Source organism: Pieris napi, chromosome 4 (genome assembly GCF_905475465.1).
Source record: "Pieris napi chromosome 4, ilPieNapi1.2, whole genome shotgun sequence".
NCBI classification, from domain to species: Eukaryota; Metazoa; Arthropoda; class Insecta; order Lepidoptera; family Pieridae; genus Pieris; species Pieris napi.
This window is the reverse complement of record NC_062237.1, coordinates 3,051,114-3,069,343: the sequence shown is the minus strand read 5'-3', so window position 1 is coordinate 3,069,343 and position 18,230 is coordinate 3,051,114. Positions and strand designations below refer to the sequence as shown.

At 31.3% G+C, this 18,230-nt stretch overlaps 2 protein-coding genes across 2 annotated transcripts; both read right to left on the bottom strand.

Annotated features, from left to right (window-relative positions):
* Positions 1–26: 26 nt before the first annotated feature.
* Positions 27–3,333, bottom strand: LOC125048992 (U3 small nucleolar RNA-associated protein 6 homolog). Its single transcript, XM_047647986.1, has 8 exons — positions 3,076–3,333; positions 2,665–2,977; positions 2,375–2,566; positions 1,955–2,152; positions 1,470–1,571; positions 1,127–1,333; positions 575–760; positions 27–453 (listed from the first exon to the last, which is right to left on the bottom strand). The coding sequence occupies exons 1-8, from the start codon at positions 3,165–3,167 to the stop codon at positions 43–45; spliced, it is 1,701 nt and encodes a 566-aa protein (XP_047503942.1). The 5' UTR covers positions 3,168–3,333; the 3' UTR covers positions 27–42.
* Positions 3,334–4,035: 702 nt separating this feature from the next.
* LOC125048991 (tonsoku-like protein) lies at positions 4,036–18,095 on the bottom strand. Its single transcript, XM_047647985.1, has 14 exons — positions 17,940–18,095; positions 17,600–17,857; positions 17,066–17,231; positions 16,492–16,768; positions 15,931–16,084; positions 15,006–15,210; positions 11,755–11,944; positions 10,660–10,882; positions 10,017–10,129; positions 9,149–9,335; positions 7,267–8,587; positions 6,429–6,604; positions 5,643–6,351; positions 4,036–5,055 (listed from the first exon to the last, which is right to left on the bottom strand). Exons 1-14 carry the CDS (start codon positions 17,950–17,952, stop codon positions 4,710–4,712), a joined length of 4,338 nt encoding a protein of 1,445 aa, XP_047503941.1. The 5' UTR covers positions 17,953–18,095; the 3' UTR covers positions 4,036–4,709.
* Between the last annotated feature and the right edge of the window lie 135 nt (positions 18,096–18,230).

Here is an 18,230-nt window from a genome sequence, read left to right as displayed (position 1 = left end):
TTCAGGGTAAAAATAAAACATTTTTTTTTAAACTTACAACATTTATTTCAATTTTGTCAAAGCTTGTATTTTAATAAATTCATCTACTAAATCTGTTTTTAAAGTAGCAATCGCTCGTCTATGGATTTGTGGGACAGCCTGGGCATTACCATTTTGAGATTCAAACTCCATGTAATCTAACCAAGTTTGAATACTGTCTTTTCCATGTTGTTGTACTTGGCATTCATAACATTTTCTTGCGGATTTTAAATTAGGTTTATCCTGTGACATTTCTATGTCAACCATAATTTTATGCAATTGTAATTGTGTTGGTGGCGTTTTAATAAAATCTTCATAAGCATCTCTAGCCGACTTCAAGCCATTATGTTCATAAATCTTTTGTAAAAACTTAGGTTTCAAAGATAACACAACTATGCTCTCACAAGATTGAAACTTTTTGTAAACATTTTTGAACTGAAAGAAAAATATAGTTATAACATAAATAACAATAGCTTTGCTTCTTTAACAATGGTGGACAGTATCTTAAATATATGAATACAATATTTTTACAGATAGAAATATGCATTTTACTTACAACTACAGTTGATTCTATATTTTCCAACATAAAATTCCACAAATGCAATAAATCATCCCCTTTCATTGTTTTACCAGCATCTTGCAGTATAGATACCATTTTACTTTCATTTGATTTATTTAATAACAACTTTTCTTCCCATAATTCTTTAGATTCAGGGATCTTTACCAGTGCTGTATCCAAGATCTAAAATTGATTTAATTATATGACAATGTTGAATCCCTGCACCAATGAAGTTTTATGTGTGCAATCACTCTTGCTCATTGGGTGAAAGAAAACATCATGAGTCTGTAGGTAGGGTTATGGGACTTAGGCAAAATAATGTATGTATTAATTACACAAGTAAAGTTCTAGTTAAAGTAAAATTTAATCAAAAAGGTTTTATTAAAATTCTGTAAATTGAAAAATGTTGCAATAAATTATAATACTTGATTTTCATGACAATATTTAACTTAATTATTGGCAAAAATTGTTATTCATATTTTGTCATTGTTATTTTATTTGAATTTTTTTAAACTAAATTTTGATTAAATTATCTAGGTTGACACTAACCTCAATAAAATCATCTTTGGATATTTCGTCTTCTAGTTTTAGAAAAGATATTCCAAATGTGTACATATCATTTGATAATAATCCATTTTCATGGCCATAAGTCCATGCATGTTTTACAACATTTATCTTTTGGGTATCTGTACAAATACTATCATTTAATCCCAGTAACTGGTGAATGTATTTTGTACATAACTTTTCATCTGGAAACTGAAACATTTATTTTTTATTTTGGATGTCTTTAAAAGCCTTTAACACAAATATATACAATATTTCACCAGTAGCGGCCAAACTACTTGTAACCATATAACCTCTTTTCAATAGAAGAACAAATATATAAAATTACCTGTTGCAATGCCTCTTCATAGACAGCTATACAATATCTCAGCTCATTAGAATAATGATTATCGTCTTCAACAAACTGTTCTATTTCACTCCAGTGGTAACCCTTTACACAGATTATAAAAAAATATTTAATTGGTATTCAATTGAAATATTTAAGTGACAACGTAATATAGTGATTCTATTTTATATTAGTCTGCATGTAACTGTAATATTTTGCATGAGGGAAGAATGTGTGCTTTAATTATTTCGGTAGCAAAACGCCAACTGGCTGGAACTATTAATGGACTTGTTAATGTTTCACAACCATTAAAATATTACTAACTGTAACTATCTACATTTCCTTCCATTTAAATTGCCTTAAAGTTTCAAAAGATATTATTATCATTCCTCAAAACCCTTCAACTCATTTTACAGGTTTTGCAATACAGAACTTTTGATAAATAAATAAAACAATGATAATAATTGTATATGCATGTTAATAAATACCTCAAGTTCTTTTGATGCTATGTAAACCCATACATTTTTATCCTCTTTTCTATTCCAAACTTCTTCTTGAATACGTTTGATAAGTTCATCATTATTATATTTCAATGATAAATCACAAACTTTAAACAAGAAACTAGAATCAAGAATATTTTTCATACCATTTCTCCAAACCACTTCAGCTCGTTTTAAAAACTTTTCCTGCAAATATAAATTATTGCAATACTTGTAAAGTATATAGAAAATTAGTATCATAATTAGTTTATCATAGATCTATGTTTAGTAGATATTAAAAATAAATTCTAATATTGGAAACTGAGATGCAGAGATGACTGGTTCTTGACAAACGGAAGCCATACTTTGCACTAAGTCTTGACTCTAAATGTTGGCCTAAGTTTTTAATAATGTTACCCTTTGTAATACCTTTTCTTCTTCATTTTCTGCACTATTGGCTATTTTGAGTTCAATTTCAAACAGTTCTAAATATAAAACCTCTGCCTGAGGATGTCTATGAATCCCTTTCAAGAGAAATGAACGAGCTGTATCTAGATTTTTCTTTTCTTTACTTTCCCAAATGCTTGCTAGTTGCCATGTTTTAGGTTTGTCTCCATGAATCTAAAAAATGAATACTTATTTTACAACCCATCAAAACGGATTATATCAATATTTTTTTTTAAAGTTTAAATTTATTTTATAAATGTTGAAATACTCACTTGTAGCATTTGTCCAATAATAGCTGACACTGCATAATCAAATCCAACACTTCTACAGAACTTGATATATTCAAAGTATATTTCTACATCATTTTGAAATCGCATTATAAACTGTTTAAAAACTTTGTTTACACGTTTTGCAATAGCATACTCTATTTCTTTACGTTTATCGACTAGCTTTGTTTGCCTTCTACGCAGTGAAATATCTTCAAGAAGTGTTAGTTCATACGTAATATATTTAACAAAGTCGTCTTTTTCTTTAACTCTTCTTTGTATTCTATATTCAAATTCTTTTCGTTTACGCGAAATATCTCTGTAAATGTAAAAATGGGACAGATATATATATATATATAAATATATATAATTATGTTATATTAATATGTTAATATTTTTAAGAAAGAAATGTTTTACCTTATTTCTTCATCGTCGAATAATTCTATACGTCGCATTTGCTCCATCTCATTTATCATCCCCTCAATACGTTGATTAACTAATTCAGCCATTTTTAATGTTTAAAATTGTGTAACTACTTCAGAATTAAATCAAAATTATAAATTGAACAACAAAATAACTGTGTAAGTTTACACGAAAGAGGAAGCCAATGTTAATTGTTATCCAATTAAATTTGAGGTTATCTCAGCACGCCCGCCTGACTGTTCTGTTTTGTTTACAAGATTAAGTCAAATGTCAACTGACAGAATACGCTTCTACAGTGTCAACTAACTATGTATTTCATTATACGTCATATAATATATAAGGCGTCCACAAACTATGGGAATTCAAGGAAATGTATTTTGTTTTATTTTGAAAAGTAAGTATTACTGAATAATTGAATCATTTTAGATATTGGCGAAACCCACAATAAATACCGCACACAAGTTTGTGACTTTACCGCGAATAGAGAAAGAGATAGACACAGCGCAGGACTTGTTTTTATGTAATATAAAAGTTAGATATAATATATACAGTCGCAGACTTTTTTATAGGCATTATCAAGTTCTACAACAGTCTTCTAGTACTCAAACATAACTCTCATCCTTATGGCAGCGCTCGTAAGAAACTATTTTTCGTTCGACCGTGTTTTTGTCATACTTTGCAAATCCGAGTTGGACAAAAAATCTTTATAGTATATCTAAAAACTTTCTAGAGTAAATAAGACAGAGCATATTTTCTTGCTCAAAATGTCCACTATTACCGCGTGAAAACGTTGATCCCGTTTTGAAAGAGTGAATGAATACTATCTGGACAATGGGCATTAACCAACTTCAGGTTAATGATTATCTTATATTTTAGGAAACTTCCTCCAGTAAAATAAGTCTAACAGAAAAAAAAAAATAGTATTTGTTAATAAAAAAAATTAAAACGATTTCAGTTTACATATAAGCTTTAATAAAACAGTTGAAATGTAAATTAGATACTGTATTTACCATCACAACGTCGATTACACGAAAAAATATATTTACAGTCTCAAGATAATTCATAAATACCCGCCTCATAAAATTAGTTGTATGTTTGGGGAAACTTAAATCTCAAAGGTATTAGTTATAATTTGAGATTTAAGTTATATATATACGTAAGAAATATTCGAAAATTGGACATGAATAATTCAGCTAATATTTAAACTAACAAAATTATGTATAGTGCTTAAACTCTAATGCGCAGCCAATAAATGTCATATTTTCAGAATTTAAAGCAAAATATTTTTATAATCTGTCAATGCACTATAACAGTCTGTACGTATGACAACAAAACATAGTTACATATTCTAATTTGTATTTTGTCTTGAGCGCTGTCAATGTCAATATCAAAATACATACTTCAAACATTATACATAAAAAACGGTCTGTCAGCTCTTATAACTAGAATTTAAGTTTGATTGGCGTGTTTACGTACCTTATTATATATATTCATATTAATTCTTACTCACACAATACACTACAGTCTACAATCCCTACTATTGACAAATTTCAGAAACATTCATCTATTACGCAATAGTACAGTTCCAACGGTACCTAAATAATATTTATTTTCTTAACAAACGTCAATCATCTAGCCGTAAACTTAATTACTCCACCATCACCATGCTCAATAATACCACGTCCTTTGAAGCAATTTAACCAAGTCTTTGAAAATAATTTGAAACTTTCTCGTTCCTCATCCGTTTTCGAGATTGGCGTAACATTAATTTCTGGTATACATCGTCCAAAGTCAATCGCGGGTAGCCATACTTGAAAATCGGAGTCTGGGGAGTATTTAAAAATATCCTGGCAACCCTCGAGGTTAATCTGTGGCACGGGCGGTTGGCGTTGAAGCAATTTTTTCAATGTAATAAATGTAAGATGGTTGCTCTTTAACGTCACACTTTGTAGGTTTTTGGCTCTGCCGAGAGATCTGGAAGAGATAAATTTAATACAATTTTAAACTGTATAAGGCTATGTTAGTTCATGATTTGTGATTTACCCAATTACATTGTATACCCAAGTCTCAACGTGTAATTATTATCAGTATTATATAATTAACTTAAGAACAAATTTGTTTTAATTTTCTTTTTATTAATTTTATTATTACTAAAATTGTAAATACTGTATATTTAATTGTTATGATTACTAATAAACTTGAGCAGTTTAAATTTATATTTAAGAACATAAATAAGACAATTCCCTGTCACTAAGGACGTTTAGTGTCGGGTTTACAATAAAACTGTTATGAAAAACGTCTCAGTGGATATTATCAGCAACTTTATAGAGATGTTGCCTTTAAACAACCTTACATTATTAATTATTATTAATTTAATTACTTATATTTCTACCTAATTATATACGAATTAACATTGTTTTTCTCGGACGCTTGGTGGTCCCATGCCATCCTCGATATGTGAATCTGTTAGGCGCTGAGTCGTATGTCATTTTATATGTATCTTATTACTTATATTTCATAAGTCCTTATTTTATCATATGTGATAGCGTATATGTAATTACCTGAATATCCTCATAAACTGTCCATCCACCAATTTACACCCGGACAGACTAAACCTTCGCAGCTTCAACTCTTTGGCCGTATCCATGAAGTTCGCCAAACTTCCCACCACATTCCCTTCCACACCCACATCATTCAATTCCAATTCAAACAACACATTGGGATTGAGTATTGTCAACAAATTACTTAAAACGACTATTTTTAAATCATTATTACTTAAATCAATCGCTTCTATAGTATCAAAGTTGATTTGTGAACCGTTTATATCTTTAAGCGCATTATCTGTGATACCACAGTGACTGAGTTTCAGCGATTTAAGTCTTAAATATTGGGTTAGTTTTAAAATCGATTGGAAACCATCATCGCTTATTGTGTTATAACTCAGGTCTATGTCTTCAATGGCCTGACAGGCCGGACGATTTGATTTCTCAAAAATATTAAGCAAAATTTTAACACCATCTCCGGTGAGATTGTTTTTGCTAAGATCAATCAATGTCAAATGTTTCATCGTCGAGAGACTTTCGGATAAATATTTTATGGCTTCATTATTGATACTGTTGTTGGATAGCATTAGAGCTGTTATGTGTGTCTGGTGGGTAAGGGCACGGAACAACGGCCGGATTTGTGATGGGGGAAGTGTTTGTGTGCCGAGGGCTAGACGTCTGGTTGTGTGACTTCGGCCTACTGCTTGTTGCAATTCCTGGGAAGGTGCTGGAATAAAAATTTAATTATACTATTACCCAGATCTAGGGTAGAGTTTGACTTAACATTCTTGTATATTAACTTACGAATTCCTAATGCATCACAGCACTCCAGATATCTTTCCTCAGCTGGAGACGCTTTCCAATTACTGATGCAAGTGTTCAGCTCCGGAGAAGATAGTACTAGACTCAAAGGGTCGTCCTCTGATAGGATGGCGCCATCTGACGTCATTAAACTAAACACTGGACGAACTCCAGTTAATCTAAAAGTTAAAAATATTAAACATTGAAATTATCTTATAAGGAAATAAAAAAAAGTATAAAGAAGATGTAGTTCCAGTAAATTAATGAAGAAGTAAATTGAATGAATATTGCTGTCACCAAAACACTGATTTTCAGTGTAATAAAATTTAATAAATCAATTTATTTAAAAACATAGAACGTAAAATATAAGACAATGCAACTAATCAACCCAGCCGACTGACATTCCAAAAGAGAACTTAAACAATTAATTTCAATTTGAAGAAGTAAACTAAAATTGCAATTAGATATACTTTTACTATATTTAAACCCAATATTTATCAAGATTTTACAGTAGTTTATATTATCAATATAATAACACGGGGTCGGTGTATCCTTGGATGTTTCAAGTAAGGTTTTATGATTATTTTCCAACATAATGAGCAAATCAAATTTCTAAGATCACATAAAAACGCACACACACGTATACACTCACACATTGCACTCTTCCACGCACACATCAACAAGTAAATTATTAGTACATAGTCTTTGTTGGATATAATGTTCGTCGTATGTTGTAATCCGTTTTGGCTATATTTTTGGATTATCAATAAACTGTTAAATTTAAAAAAAATGCTGAAAACAAACGAGTTTCAATAGGCTAAATGATATTATTAATACTCACTTATAATACCGCGTCTTGACCTCTTCAACCAGCCAGCTGATTGTCAATTTATTTATCGTATCCAGCTTCAAAGATATCAGCAGAACTTTATCATCAACCTTCACTTTGACAGCCGCAGGTGGCAATATCTGCATCGCCCTACCATTTTTCGGTTGAACTATTTTTATCGGTTGTATCACATTCATTGGTTGTACAATATTATTCACGAAATTATAACCGTCATTGGAACCAAAATTATCGTTAGACGATTTTCTTGTGAAATTAACGGACCCAAAGTTCTCGTTAGAGGATTTTCTCGTAAATGCAACGGGTGTTGATCTGTGATTCCTTTCAAATTCAGTATCACTTCCACTGTTGCTAGAGTCTCTTCTCCTTTGAAAGCCGGCTTTAAACAACGTGCTTTGTCGCTTCCAGCGTTTCTTCATACTATCTCTCGTGTCTTTTGGTTTATTATTAAAGTCATTAATCAGATTTCTCATAATCTCATTCTTTGGATTAACGTTTTCATCTCTTTGAAACTGGTCTGAGTCGGAGCTATTTTCACTAACGTCAACTAACTCGTTTAGTCTCGTTTTCTTATTTTTGTTCATGTTTATTCCGTTGTCTGATAATGGTTCAATTTTATTTAAATTGTCGATGCTAGTTCTCAAATTGTCCATAGCCGTTTTTTTGGGTAAACTATCTAAGGGGTCGGTGAGTTTCCGTTTCTTATTTTTGTTCATTATTCCCAAATCATCGTCTAACCAGTCGTCATCCACTTCTGTAGGGTCTAATAACGCTGATTTTTGCGTTTTCTTATCTTTCTCAATTGGCATATCAATGTTTCTATTTCTTAGAGCAGATATGGCATTTCTGTATTCTTTTACACTTGATACATTGTCTTTTGTCTCCTCCTCTGATTGTGAGTCGTCTGATGGAAAGGCGGTTTGGTTTTTAACATTCTGCGATAAATTAATTTCTGTATCGCTGTCATCGTCAATAATATTCCTCCTTTTGAAGATTGGGGTCCCCAAATCTTTAGTTCTCGTTTTAGATGTGCTAGGTGGGGATGTTTCTTGTACACGTTTGACGGGTGTTTTAGATTTGGACCTGCGCAGAATATCGGTCGCTTTTTCTGGGACGTTATTAATTTTATTGCATATATTATTATATAAAATTTCCTCGTCTTTAGTTAGAATTGTGCCCGTTCGCCATTTTTGTAGAACTCGATATGGCGTTTCGCCAAAGTCAGTTTTAAGAGTAGGTATTGCTCCTTTTTCAAGTAAAAGTTGTACAACTTCCAAGTGTCCGTTGCTTGCAGCGTCGTATAGAGGTGTGATACCTAAAAGTGTTACATTTAAAGCCTTGCGATTCTATAACTCACTCAAACGCGCTCAAATCAATCGTAAAGCAGTCATTTTACGATTTGGCATTCTGATAAACAATAAACTACAAGCTCCCTCCTTATCAGAATGCCAAATCGCGATTTGAGCGCGACCGCCGCTGTGAAAACCGCTGTGTGAGTTCGAAAAGTGAGTTACAGAATCGCAAGGCAGAGCTTATGTAACTGATGATTTTTATTATATGTTTATTTTAATTTCAAACAATTATCAGGAGGATACAAGTCTAACACCTATCCTGATCTTATTCAACCTAGAATTTTAAAATATTGTATATTTTGTAAAATGAAAGCATTAAATTAAGAAAAACTAAAGTTGTGAAGAAACTGTCAATTCGATGAAGTTTTAGATGTGAAATTTTATGTGAGTGACCTCTTGTTTGAAACGAAACACAATTGCCACTTAGCTTTGAACAAAGTGTTTCAGTTATTTCAATATCCCTCAAAAGCTACTGATTTAATATATTTTGACGAATTTATTACAAAAACATTACATTAACTCACCATCACAATTAACCCCGCCTCTATCATTGACATTAGCTCCATGATTTATTAATATATTAGCAACTTCAACGTGCCCGTGTATGCACGCTTCATGTAAGGGTAACCAGCCGGCGTTGTCCCTTATATTAACCGGATGCCCCTTCGCCAATAAACGCTCTACTAGCAACTTGTTACCTGATATGGATGCCTGGAAAAGCAAATGTAGAGTCTAGTACAACAAAAAAGTAATTTCTTCCAAAAACCTATAACAATGTTTCTTAAGTGAAAAATTCAACAAAAACAAGACGAAAAATTAATGAATACAATAAATACAAAGATAGATTCAATCTAGGGAAAAACATATTATTATTATTATATACATATATAAAATGCGCAGAGGCGATGAGAACTTGGAAAAACTGATGGCAGTTGGTATTAAAAAGATCACGTGGCCATTCACCAACCAGATGGACCAATCAAGTGAAAGATTCATCGACTGTCATAAAAGAGGCGCTTGACGGAAACCGGAGGAAACAGATAGTCCGCTCCAGACGCTTTCTAGCTGACCACGACGCTCAGACATGAGCTGCCGATTAAAGATAAATTTAAAATATAAATACGGTTTCCATGTCCGACAAGTAACCAATATATTTTTAAAAAAACTCTGAAAATGAAATATTTTTGCAACATTTTTGTAAGTTACAAATTGTTGCTTGGCTATTTAAAAATAATATTTTCGTAATTTTTTTTTTACAAAAAACAGTACAGCACAACGAAACAAATGGGAGTCTAAATTCGGAAACTGAGTCCACACTGCACTGCGGTACAGTAAGATATCTTTTGTGTGAGTGAAAAAAGAATAATATTAAAACAAATCTAGAATACATACAACATGTAATTGCGTTTCTCCTTTCATATTTTTCTTTATCGCAAATCCTTTTCCTCTCCTTCTTGTCTCGCGTTTCGTCTCCGTCGCGTCCTCTTCATTTGTATCCGATAGATCTAAAATATATTTAAATACATAAAATTGTTTAATAATAATTATAGGAATAATCGGTCTAATTGTAGTCTGTCTCTTTCCAACGCAGCATAAACACCATTTGACATAACAATGAGAAAACACTTTTAGGCTCAAAAATTCACAGCGTCACTTAAAAAAAAAACATGAGGTGACATTAATCATTTATAGAAAAGTAGCTGATCAGCGTTCTGTTTCCACCGTTCCATAAATTTTGTTACGCCGGGAATAGAACTTAGGATCACAATAAAATTCAGTGTCGAGCCATATCAAATTCGAACATAGTATATAATATAATATACAGAATGTCAAACTACTATTACATACAAGAATATTTAGCGCTAAAACCCGAATCTTACCCTTAGTATGTAATGTGTGTTTGTTAATCCATAGAGGCGATTAATAACAATACATGGAATTTTACAGTGAAATAATAAAAATCGATCAAAATAAAATTATAACAAAGTAACAAAAATAGAATTTTCAAAAAAAAAATTAACAAAAAAGCCTATACCTGTCAAATCATCAAGACATATGTCATCACCAATATGAGTAGTATCCTCTTCGCAGCCACCAGCGGAACTCATCTCATCTTCGGACCCTTCATCAGAATAACCAAGGCCTTGGAGTTCACTTGTCGTGGTCTCCATCTTTTCGATCTCTCCATATGCCTCTTGATATTTTAGCAAATTTTTCAATACTCTGATTTCGTATTTCTTTTTATTCCATTCGCGGGCCTGAAAAAAATCGAGATTTTTTTTTGGTTATTCAGTAAATTTTAAATGTGGGATATACAGCCTTAAAGAAGCAATACATACTATTATCTGGTCTTTATTCTTAATTACCCTTAATTCCAATAGAAGCAGCAAAACATAAATACAATCATAAAAAGTCAATTTACCAGAAAAAACAACTTCAAAAAAGCTAAATGTCATTTAATATCCAAGATTTGAAACCGCACCTTACAGCTTATATACTAATGATTTTGTTAAACATAGCGGTTAATATAAAATAAATCATTTATACACTGGTATAATTAATGTTAAAATACAATTTATTAAATTATATTTTATTAAGTTATCAATACCAATCTATATAATGTTGGTGACATTCAGCGTACGATTTGTATATTTTGGATAGTTTTGTTAGCTGTAGTATTACGAAATAAATAAAATACTGCAAGGGTGCGTGTACTTATGTACGCGCGTAAGAAGTTATACTTCTTTGGCATTATTAAAAATAGTTTTTGATTGCATGCAAATAATTAATTACAATTAAATAATCAAAGACGGGAAAAGGAGTCATTATAGTCAATAAAGTTCAGTTTACATTTGAAAAATTAAATAAATAAATATTTATTATTATTCTCTTACATTAAGTGTAACATAAATTCTATTATTATTGGAATGTTGTTTTTAAATTACGTAAAATGCCGTAGCATCTTCTGTGGGCAACTTCATTCTGTTAATTTTGTGTCACGGTGCGCGCGCATCGTAAAATTTCACTCTCATAAATTTTTCATAACGCGCCTAAAGAAGTATAACTTCAAAAATCTTCATATAAAGACTATCAAATATTTTTTTTATTGATTTATTGTAAAAATACTTACAGCATCTCTAGCTTCGAGACAAGCTTTTTCAATTTGTTCATATGGTTTCTTGGCTAAGAATAATACTTCTGCGATATTGTACAATGTCGTGAACGCTTCCTTTGGAACATCCTTTATAAGTTCATACTCTTTGTAATAATACTGGAGGGCTTCATTAAAACATCCCATATCTTTATATGTTTGGTATAAGCTGTAATTGATAAATAAATATCAGCAAATTTAATGTATTAAAAAACTACCTGCCCTAAATAATAATATGACCTAGAAAAAAAAAATGTTGAGACAAATGGAACATACGGTCGTAGAATAATGACGGATCTGATGGTAGGGGAGCCCACGATGCTAAATGGGGATTTACTCGAGCGTCGTAGAGACCTATTGGGATGCAAAGCTTAGATAATAAGAAGAAAAAAATGTTATATGATATATACCTTTTCTAAGGTGGGGGAAGCGGCTATAGATTGTTAAATATGTAAAAAAAAACTGTTGCATGGACATCCTCGAGCGCGTCAGATATTGATAGCATCAATTGCCCTACGTATTTTTAATAATGTACGTATGTTAATCTGATCGTTTGCATGATGCGGGTGGTTGTATTTAAGGGTAGAAAATGAAAAAAAAATAAAAATTATCGAGCGCGTCAGATTTTCTAAGGGAGTGTTAAGTGCGCCAAAAAAAAAGCTCTCATTCACTCATCTGACGATTTCGATGGGACGCAAACCCACGGCCATTTTCATAATTTGCAAAAAAAAAATCGCAATTTTGAAATACTCAAGCGCGTCAGATTAAGATATATGTAGTTCATCTTTATGTTCTAAACGTACTGTCTCATAATCTGACGATTATCTAGAGGGATTCGCCTGATCTGACAAATTTTTTTTAGAAAAACGGTTCACCTAAAGGGCCATCCCTGCAACATCCCACTAATTCCATTCCTGGGCGCTTAAAATTGATATTTTGAGCTCGCTGAGTTCAAAGAAATAACATTTCTATGCATTTGAGCTCTCCCAGCTCGAAAGTCTGATAGAAGTTTCATAGAACACTATTTTTGGAATTTTCAAACCGCAATAACTTTTGAATAGATCAAGCAATTTTCACGTGGTTGCCGGCATTCGAAGTTTTATAATCCTCATAAGTTTAATTGCAATTTTAATTGATCGAACAACAAATTTCGGAGTAATCCCGAAAAAACACTTTTTCGGGTTTCTTTCGTTCACGATATCTCTCGAACGAATCAACCGCTTTTGACCAGCTTGGTGGCGATCGACGTGGTTTTTCAAGCTCAAAGGCGGATTAGTTTTTGAAGTTGATCGATAAAGAAACCACTTAAAAAAAAAAAATCTTATTTTTTTTAAGATTTTTCAAAATTTCTCAAAATCTATCGGTCCGAATCGGTTCAAATTCACAGGAAATGTAATTTTGAGGGAAATATTTAGAACGCCGTTTAGTAGATTCCGATCAGTTTAAGGAAATGTGGGCATCACGCAGCTGCACGCATTTAACTTTATCGACGAATTTTTGTTATTTCGGCTTGCGGAAATCGTCAGATTATATATTTTTCATTATTCTTGAATTATTTCCTTCAAAATAAAAAAAAATTAGCTACGCTCGAGAATGTCGAGATGACGTTTTTTTTTTACAACTTTGTTGCCCTCCCCTTTTTTTCCGTCACTCTCAAATTGTCAGATTAGTGGAATATACACTTTTTAGGATGTAATTAACTCACCCTACCTTAATCTGACGCGCTCGGGAATTTCTGATGGTCAATTTTTTTTTACTAATCTGATCCTGTCTCCTTCACGGGCGGCCTTATATATGGGCCTCATATTTTGTGGAGGTACTTAACCGGGTACAAAGTATCCCCCTATATATTAATCTGCCGCGCTTTAGTAAATCCCGAAATCCCCTCTTGGGCTCCCCTACCATGACAAATAGTAAACTTTACAGGGCAGCCATTTCAAAATAAAATAATCATGTTAGTTTTTGCCGTAATTATTTTAATTAATATTCTGTTGTTATGAAAATTGGTATACAAGCAAACAAAATGGTTTGTTTTGAAACAAAATAAAAAAAATAACATTAAATTACACAGTTTTCAGAAAAATCACATGTTTTTATCACATCTGTCACTTTACCGACTGATTAATTTGAAATTTAAAATACATGGAATTTTTTTTATGTAGCCGTAATATTTAGTCAACGTTGTATCCAAATATGATAAAAGTGGATTTTGGTTTTTTTTTCAAATCCGATATTGTTCTACGATCATGACGATACATTCATATTTCTCTGTCCAGCATATCAATGACTTACATCAAAATATTAATAAACAACTATCTATCAAATTTATGTTTTTGTAGTTAAAGTTTAGTTTAACACATTAATTGAATTATGAATGGTTTGTATCTTTAACAACATGCATACATAATTTCATATTCCTTAAGGTATTTCATGACTGTAATAAAAATGACTGACTGTTTTACAATTTAAAACATTAAATTTGAAACTTCCTAAAATTACCAAAGTATTTTTATATTTTTAATGATAATTCGTCTCTATTTGTCAAATAGTGGTAAAAGAGTTATAACAGAGATATTAATTTAGTTATTTTTATTTACAGTGAGCTTTTAAGTAACAATGCATTGCATACTTGTAAAATTGTTAATGTTTTTTTATATATATACTAGCTGACCCGGCTAACTTCGTTCCGCCTTAATAATAATATCGTTGTTACTTTAGTTTAACTTATTTTAGGATTTCATTAAGGTGATAACTTTTTTTGCAAATAGAGAAATGTTTTATTGCTTGCCATTGCAAAAGAAGAATGGCAGTTTTAAACATTAGGCCTCTTCTCTCTATCGCCAATATTGCGATACTGCATGTTAAAGCACTTTCTGCTTTACAACATTTTTTGATGAGGTAACACATGTTTTCGATCAAGATCAAAGCCTGGTTGTGCATCTCCTCATTTACCTCAAGTTCGGAATTTCTTGAAGTGACACGAATTCGACGTAAAATGATGCGTAGTTTTGTCAACAAATGTCACCACATGCCGTGTGCATTCGTAAAATTAATTTATTTAATTATTGTTATTCGATAACTTATCCGATATTTTATTACTTATTCTGCTATTCGGAGTGGAGAAAAGTCCATCAAAAAAGACATAACTAACATCGGTCCAGCCGATCTCGAGTTATAAGTGTTGTAACAAACACGACTTTCTTTTATATATATAGATATAAATAATTTACCTGACATAAATAGGTATCAAGGTTTTTCCACAGTCACCAGCGAGTTCAGCATGATCCAACATCTTCAGATAATATTCAATAGCTCCAGCATAATTCTTCAGGTGACAAGCCCCATCTCCAAGCTTTTCATACAACTTTTTAAAAGTAGGATAATCAGATGGGTCTGTTGAGATTATCAGGTCTTCTGTGTAACACATTGCTGCCACTAAAATAAATAAGGAATCTGTTTAGTCTAGAAACAATGACACTTGCATAGATTAATTATCTGTGATTGGAGATCACTAAAATAATTGATACAGCTTAATTAAACAACATAATTAACGAAAATCTCTCTATAACGTAAAAACAGGTAAAATTTGGTTGGTTTAACACAAACATACATCAATTCACTCTTTATAAAGCAACAGCCACTGTCTATTACGAAGAAATATTTTCTATTAGACATCAACAACATACTGTGTAATTGTTTTTATAATCAGATTACAAAACTAAACTTTTGAGGTGCCAAATTTCTAAAAAGGCACCTGAGGTCATAAACAACCGTCTCGCCTTTGTTATTGTTAATTGCATTAACATGTGTCATTATTCTTAGATTACATTGCCTGTAGGAAATGTTAGTCTCAGTTACTAAACCACCTATCTATTATATATATAAACATATATATAAACATATATATATTTAATGTAATTGGTTTAATTTTTGTTTAGCTCCTCTCTCCCTAAAACGAAAACTCTCTACAACGAATAAAAATGCCCTTGAAATTCGTTATAAAGAGTTTACAATATATATATTAATGAGACATAGCCAATATGGTTGATATTTTTTTAAATAACTCTATTTCACATATCTACATAGTATTATGCAGTCTACCCAGAAGGACTAGTATAAATTAGAAAATACACAAGTTATAGACACTTTTCTTACCGACTCTCAAATTGGTTTCAATATTATCTCTTTCATCTTCATCTGGAGTCTTTAACTTCCAAGCTTTATACAATACTTGCTTTGCACTTTGATAATCAGACATCTTACACAGTATATCAGCTTTTGAGGATAATGTCTCACATGTTTTTAAAACCTTGAATTGAAGCAAGATATATAAATAATATATTTCTCATTATTGTTTTTAAAATAACATCTTATTTCTTTTTTAACACTTCTATAATGTTATAATTAGCTTGTGTTGGTATTGGGTATTTGCCTGCTGATGCTAAACATCTGTTGTTACTTTATATTGCTTCCAATGTGTCAAGTGAAGCATATTTCCTAACAATTTCTTTGTAAAACTTGGTGATTAAAAAGAGTGACATAACTGGCAAGAAATTTTGATTTAGGAATTTATCGTAAATTAAGATCCTTTAATATTTTTAAACATTCAACATTGAGTGTACATACTTACTACACACTATACAAATAAATACATTTTGTTTTGTGCTTTTTTTATTTATTATAACTAACCAGTATAGTAAAAACAAACTACTATACCTTATCTTCCAATCTACTTGCAACTTCTAAAGCTTTGTTCAGACAACTAAGAGCCTTTGCATAATCCTTTATCTTATTACAATATAATAATGCTTGAGTTGTATAGCAATTATGTAATACTTCATATAGATCCTGGTTTGAGCAAATTGTTATTGATTTATTGATGCAGTCTATAGCTTTGTCTAAATGGCCTAAGTGTTCCTGAACAACACCTATGTTTAAGAGGAGCCTAGCTCTCATATCCATTAATTCTGTTTTATTTATTTTTCCATTTAATCTGAAAATTTTGTAAAATTATTAATTTGTGACACTGTTATTGTAATTAAATTAAACTTAGGATTTTCATAGGTTTATACTTTATAAATAAACAGTACATAGCATTTTAATATTTTCATTAAATTTAGAAATTATATCTAATATAGTTCTTTAAATGTGAATTACTACACTATGATTTAAAACCAAACTTAAGAAACATTAACATTGTGTATAAATATAAAACCAGATACAAGACTTATTTGTAAGAATATAATTACTTTAAAAGTAAGTTAATATATTATGTAAATGAAACAATTACTTTTCACAAAGAATGAGACTCTTCATGAATGCCTTCTCTGCAGCTGTCAATGATGTTTTGGTCTCACTGTTATCAGAAGTGCTCTGCCCTTGGAGTAGGTAGATCCTTCCTAATGTTGCCATAGCTCTTTGTTCTTCCACTAAATTATTCAATTCCTTTGCAACAACTAAAAAATAATTATGGTAAAGTAATAAATAACAATTAATATTAAAGTTTTGTCTATCTGTCCTGGGGCAGCAAATTATATTAATGAGAAGTATATTTAATAAAACTATCTTTGTGGTTATCTCAAATGGTACACCACCTGGGTTTAATTTTCAGCAAAGCTATAATTGATTCAGTTAGTACAGGTAGACTACACCTTAAAAATTGCCAATGAAACAAACACTGAGATGTTTCTAAAGCCCCATTAGAAACATAAAAGATGCAGATGTTAAAAAGATAAACATTCAACTTATATTAACATAATAATGTATTTTTAACTAATGAGTCTACTAGTTATTACATAAAAGAGGGAAGAGGGAGAGGGAATACCTAAGTGTCGTTCCTCATATTTAAGAGCTTTGTCAAATTCAGCAAGAAGCATGAACATCTCGCCTATCATTCGGTTACAAGTTCCCCACTCCATTCGTAAGCCCAATTCCTTACACACGGCAGCCTCGTTCTTATACTCATCGAGAGCGTCACTATATCTAGTATTTTTGTAGTAATAAGTAGCTAAATCATTGCATGCCTCAGCATATGCACGTCTATTACTTCCGTTCAAAGCTTTTTTCTTCTTCCGAATAAGTTCTGCAACAAGTTATTAGAAACAATATAGAAGTAGTAATGAATAAACATTCACAACAAAGTTGATAAAACTAATAAAACATACTTTCTTCTTCCATTATTTATAACTAAATGGACATAATAACCGAATATTTCAAGGTTTTTTTATAACTTTGTTTATTTTCCTGAAGGTGCGCTTATTAATTTGTTGATTGAAAATTGAAATGACAAATTCATATTAATTTGTTTCGTAGACAGCTGATGTTACTAATGGTGTGACAATTTACTTATGATTATTGACGTTATTGATGTTTTAAACTATAGCAAATTGTACCTAACTGACAATGACATTTAGAGTATTTTTAAATATATTTAATGAGCCAGGCGAGCATGGATA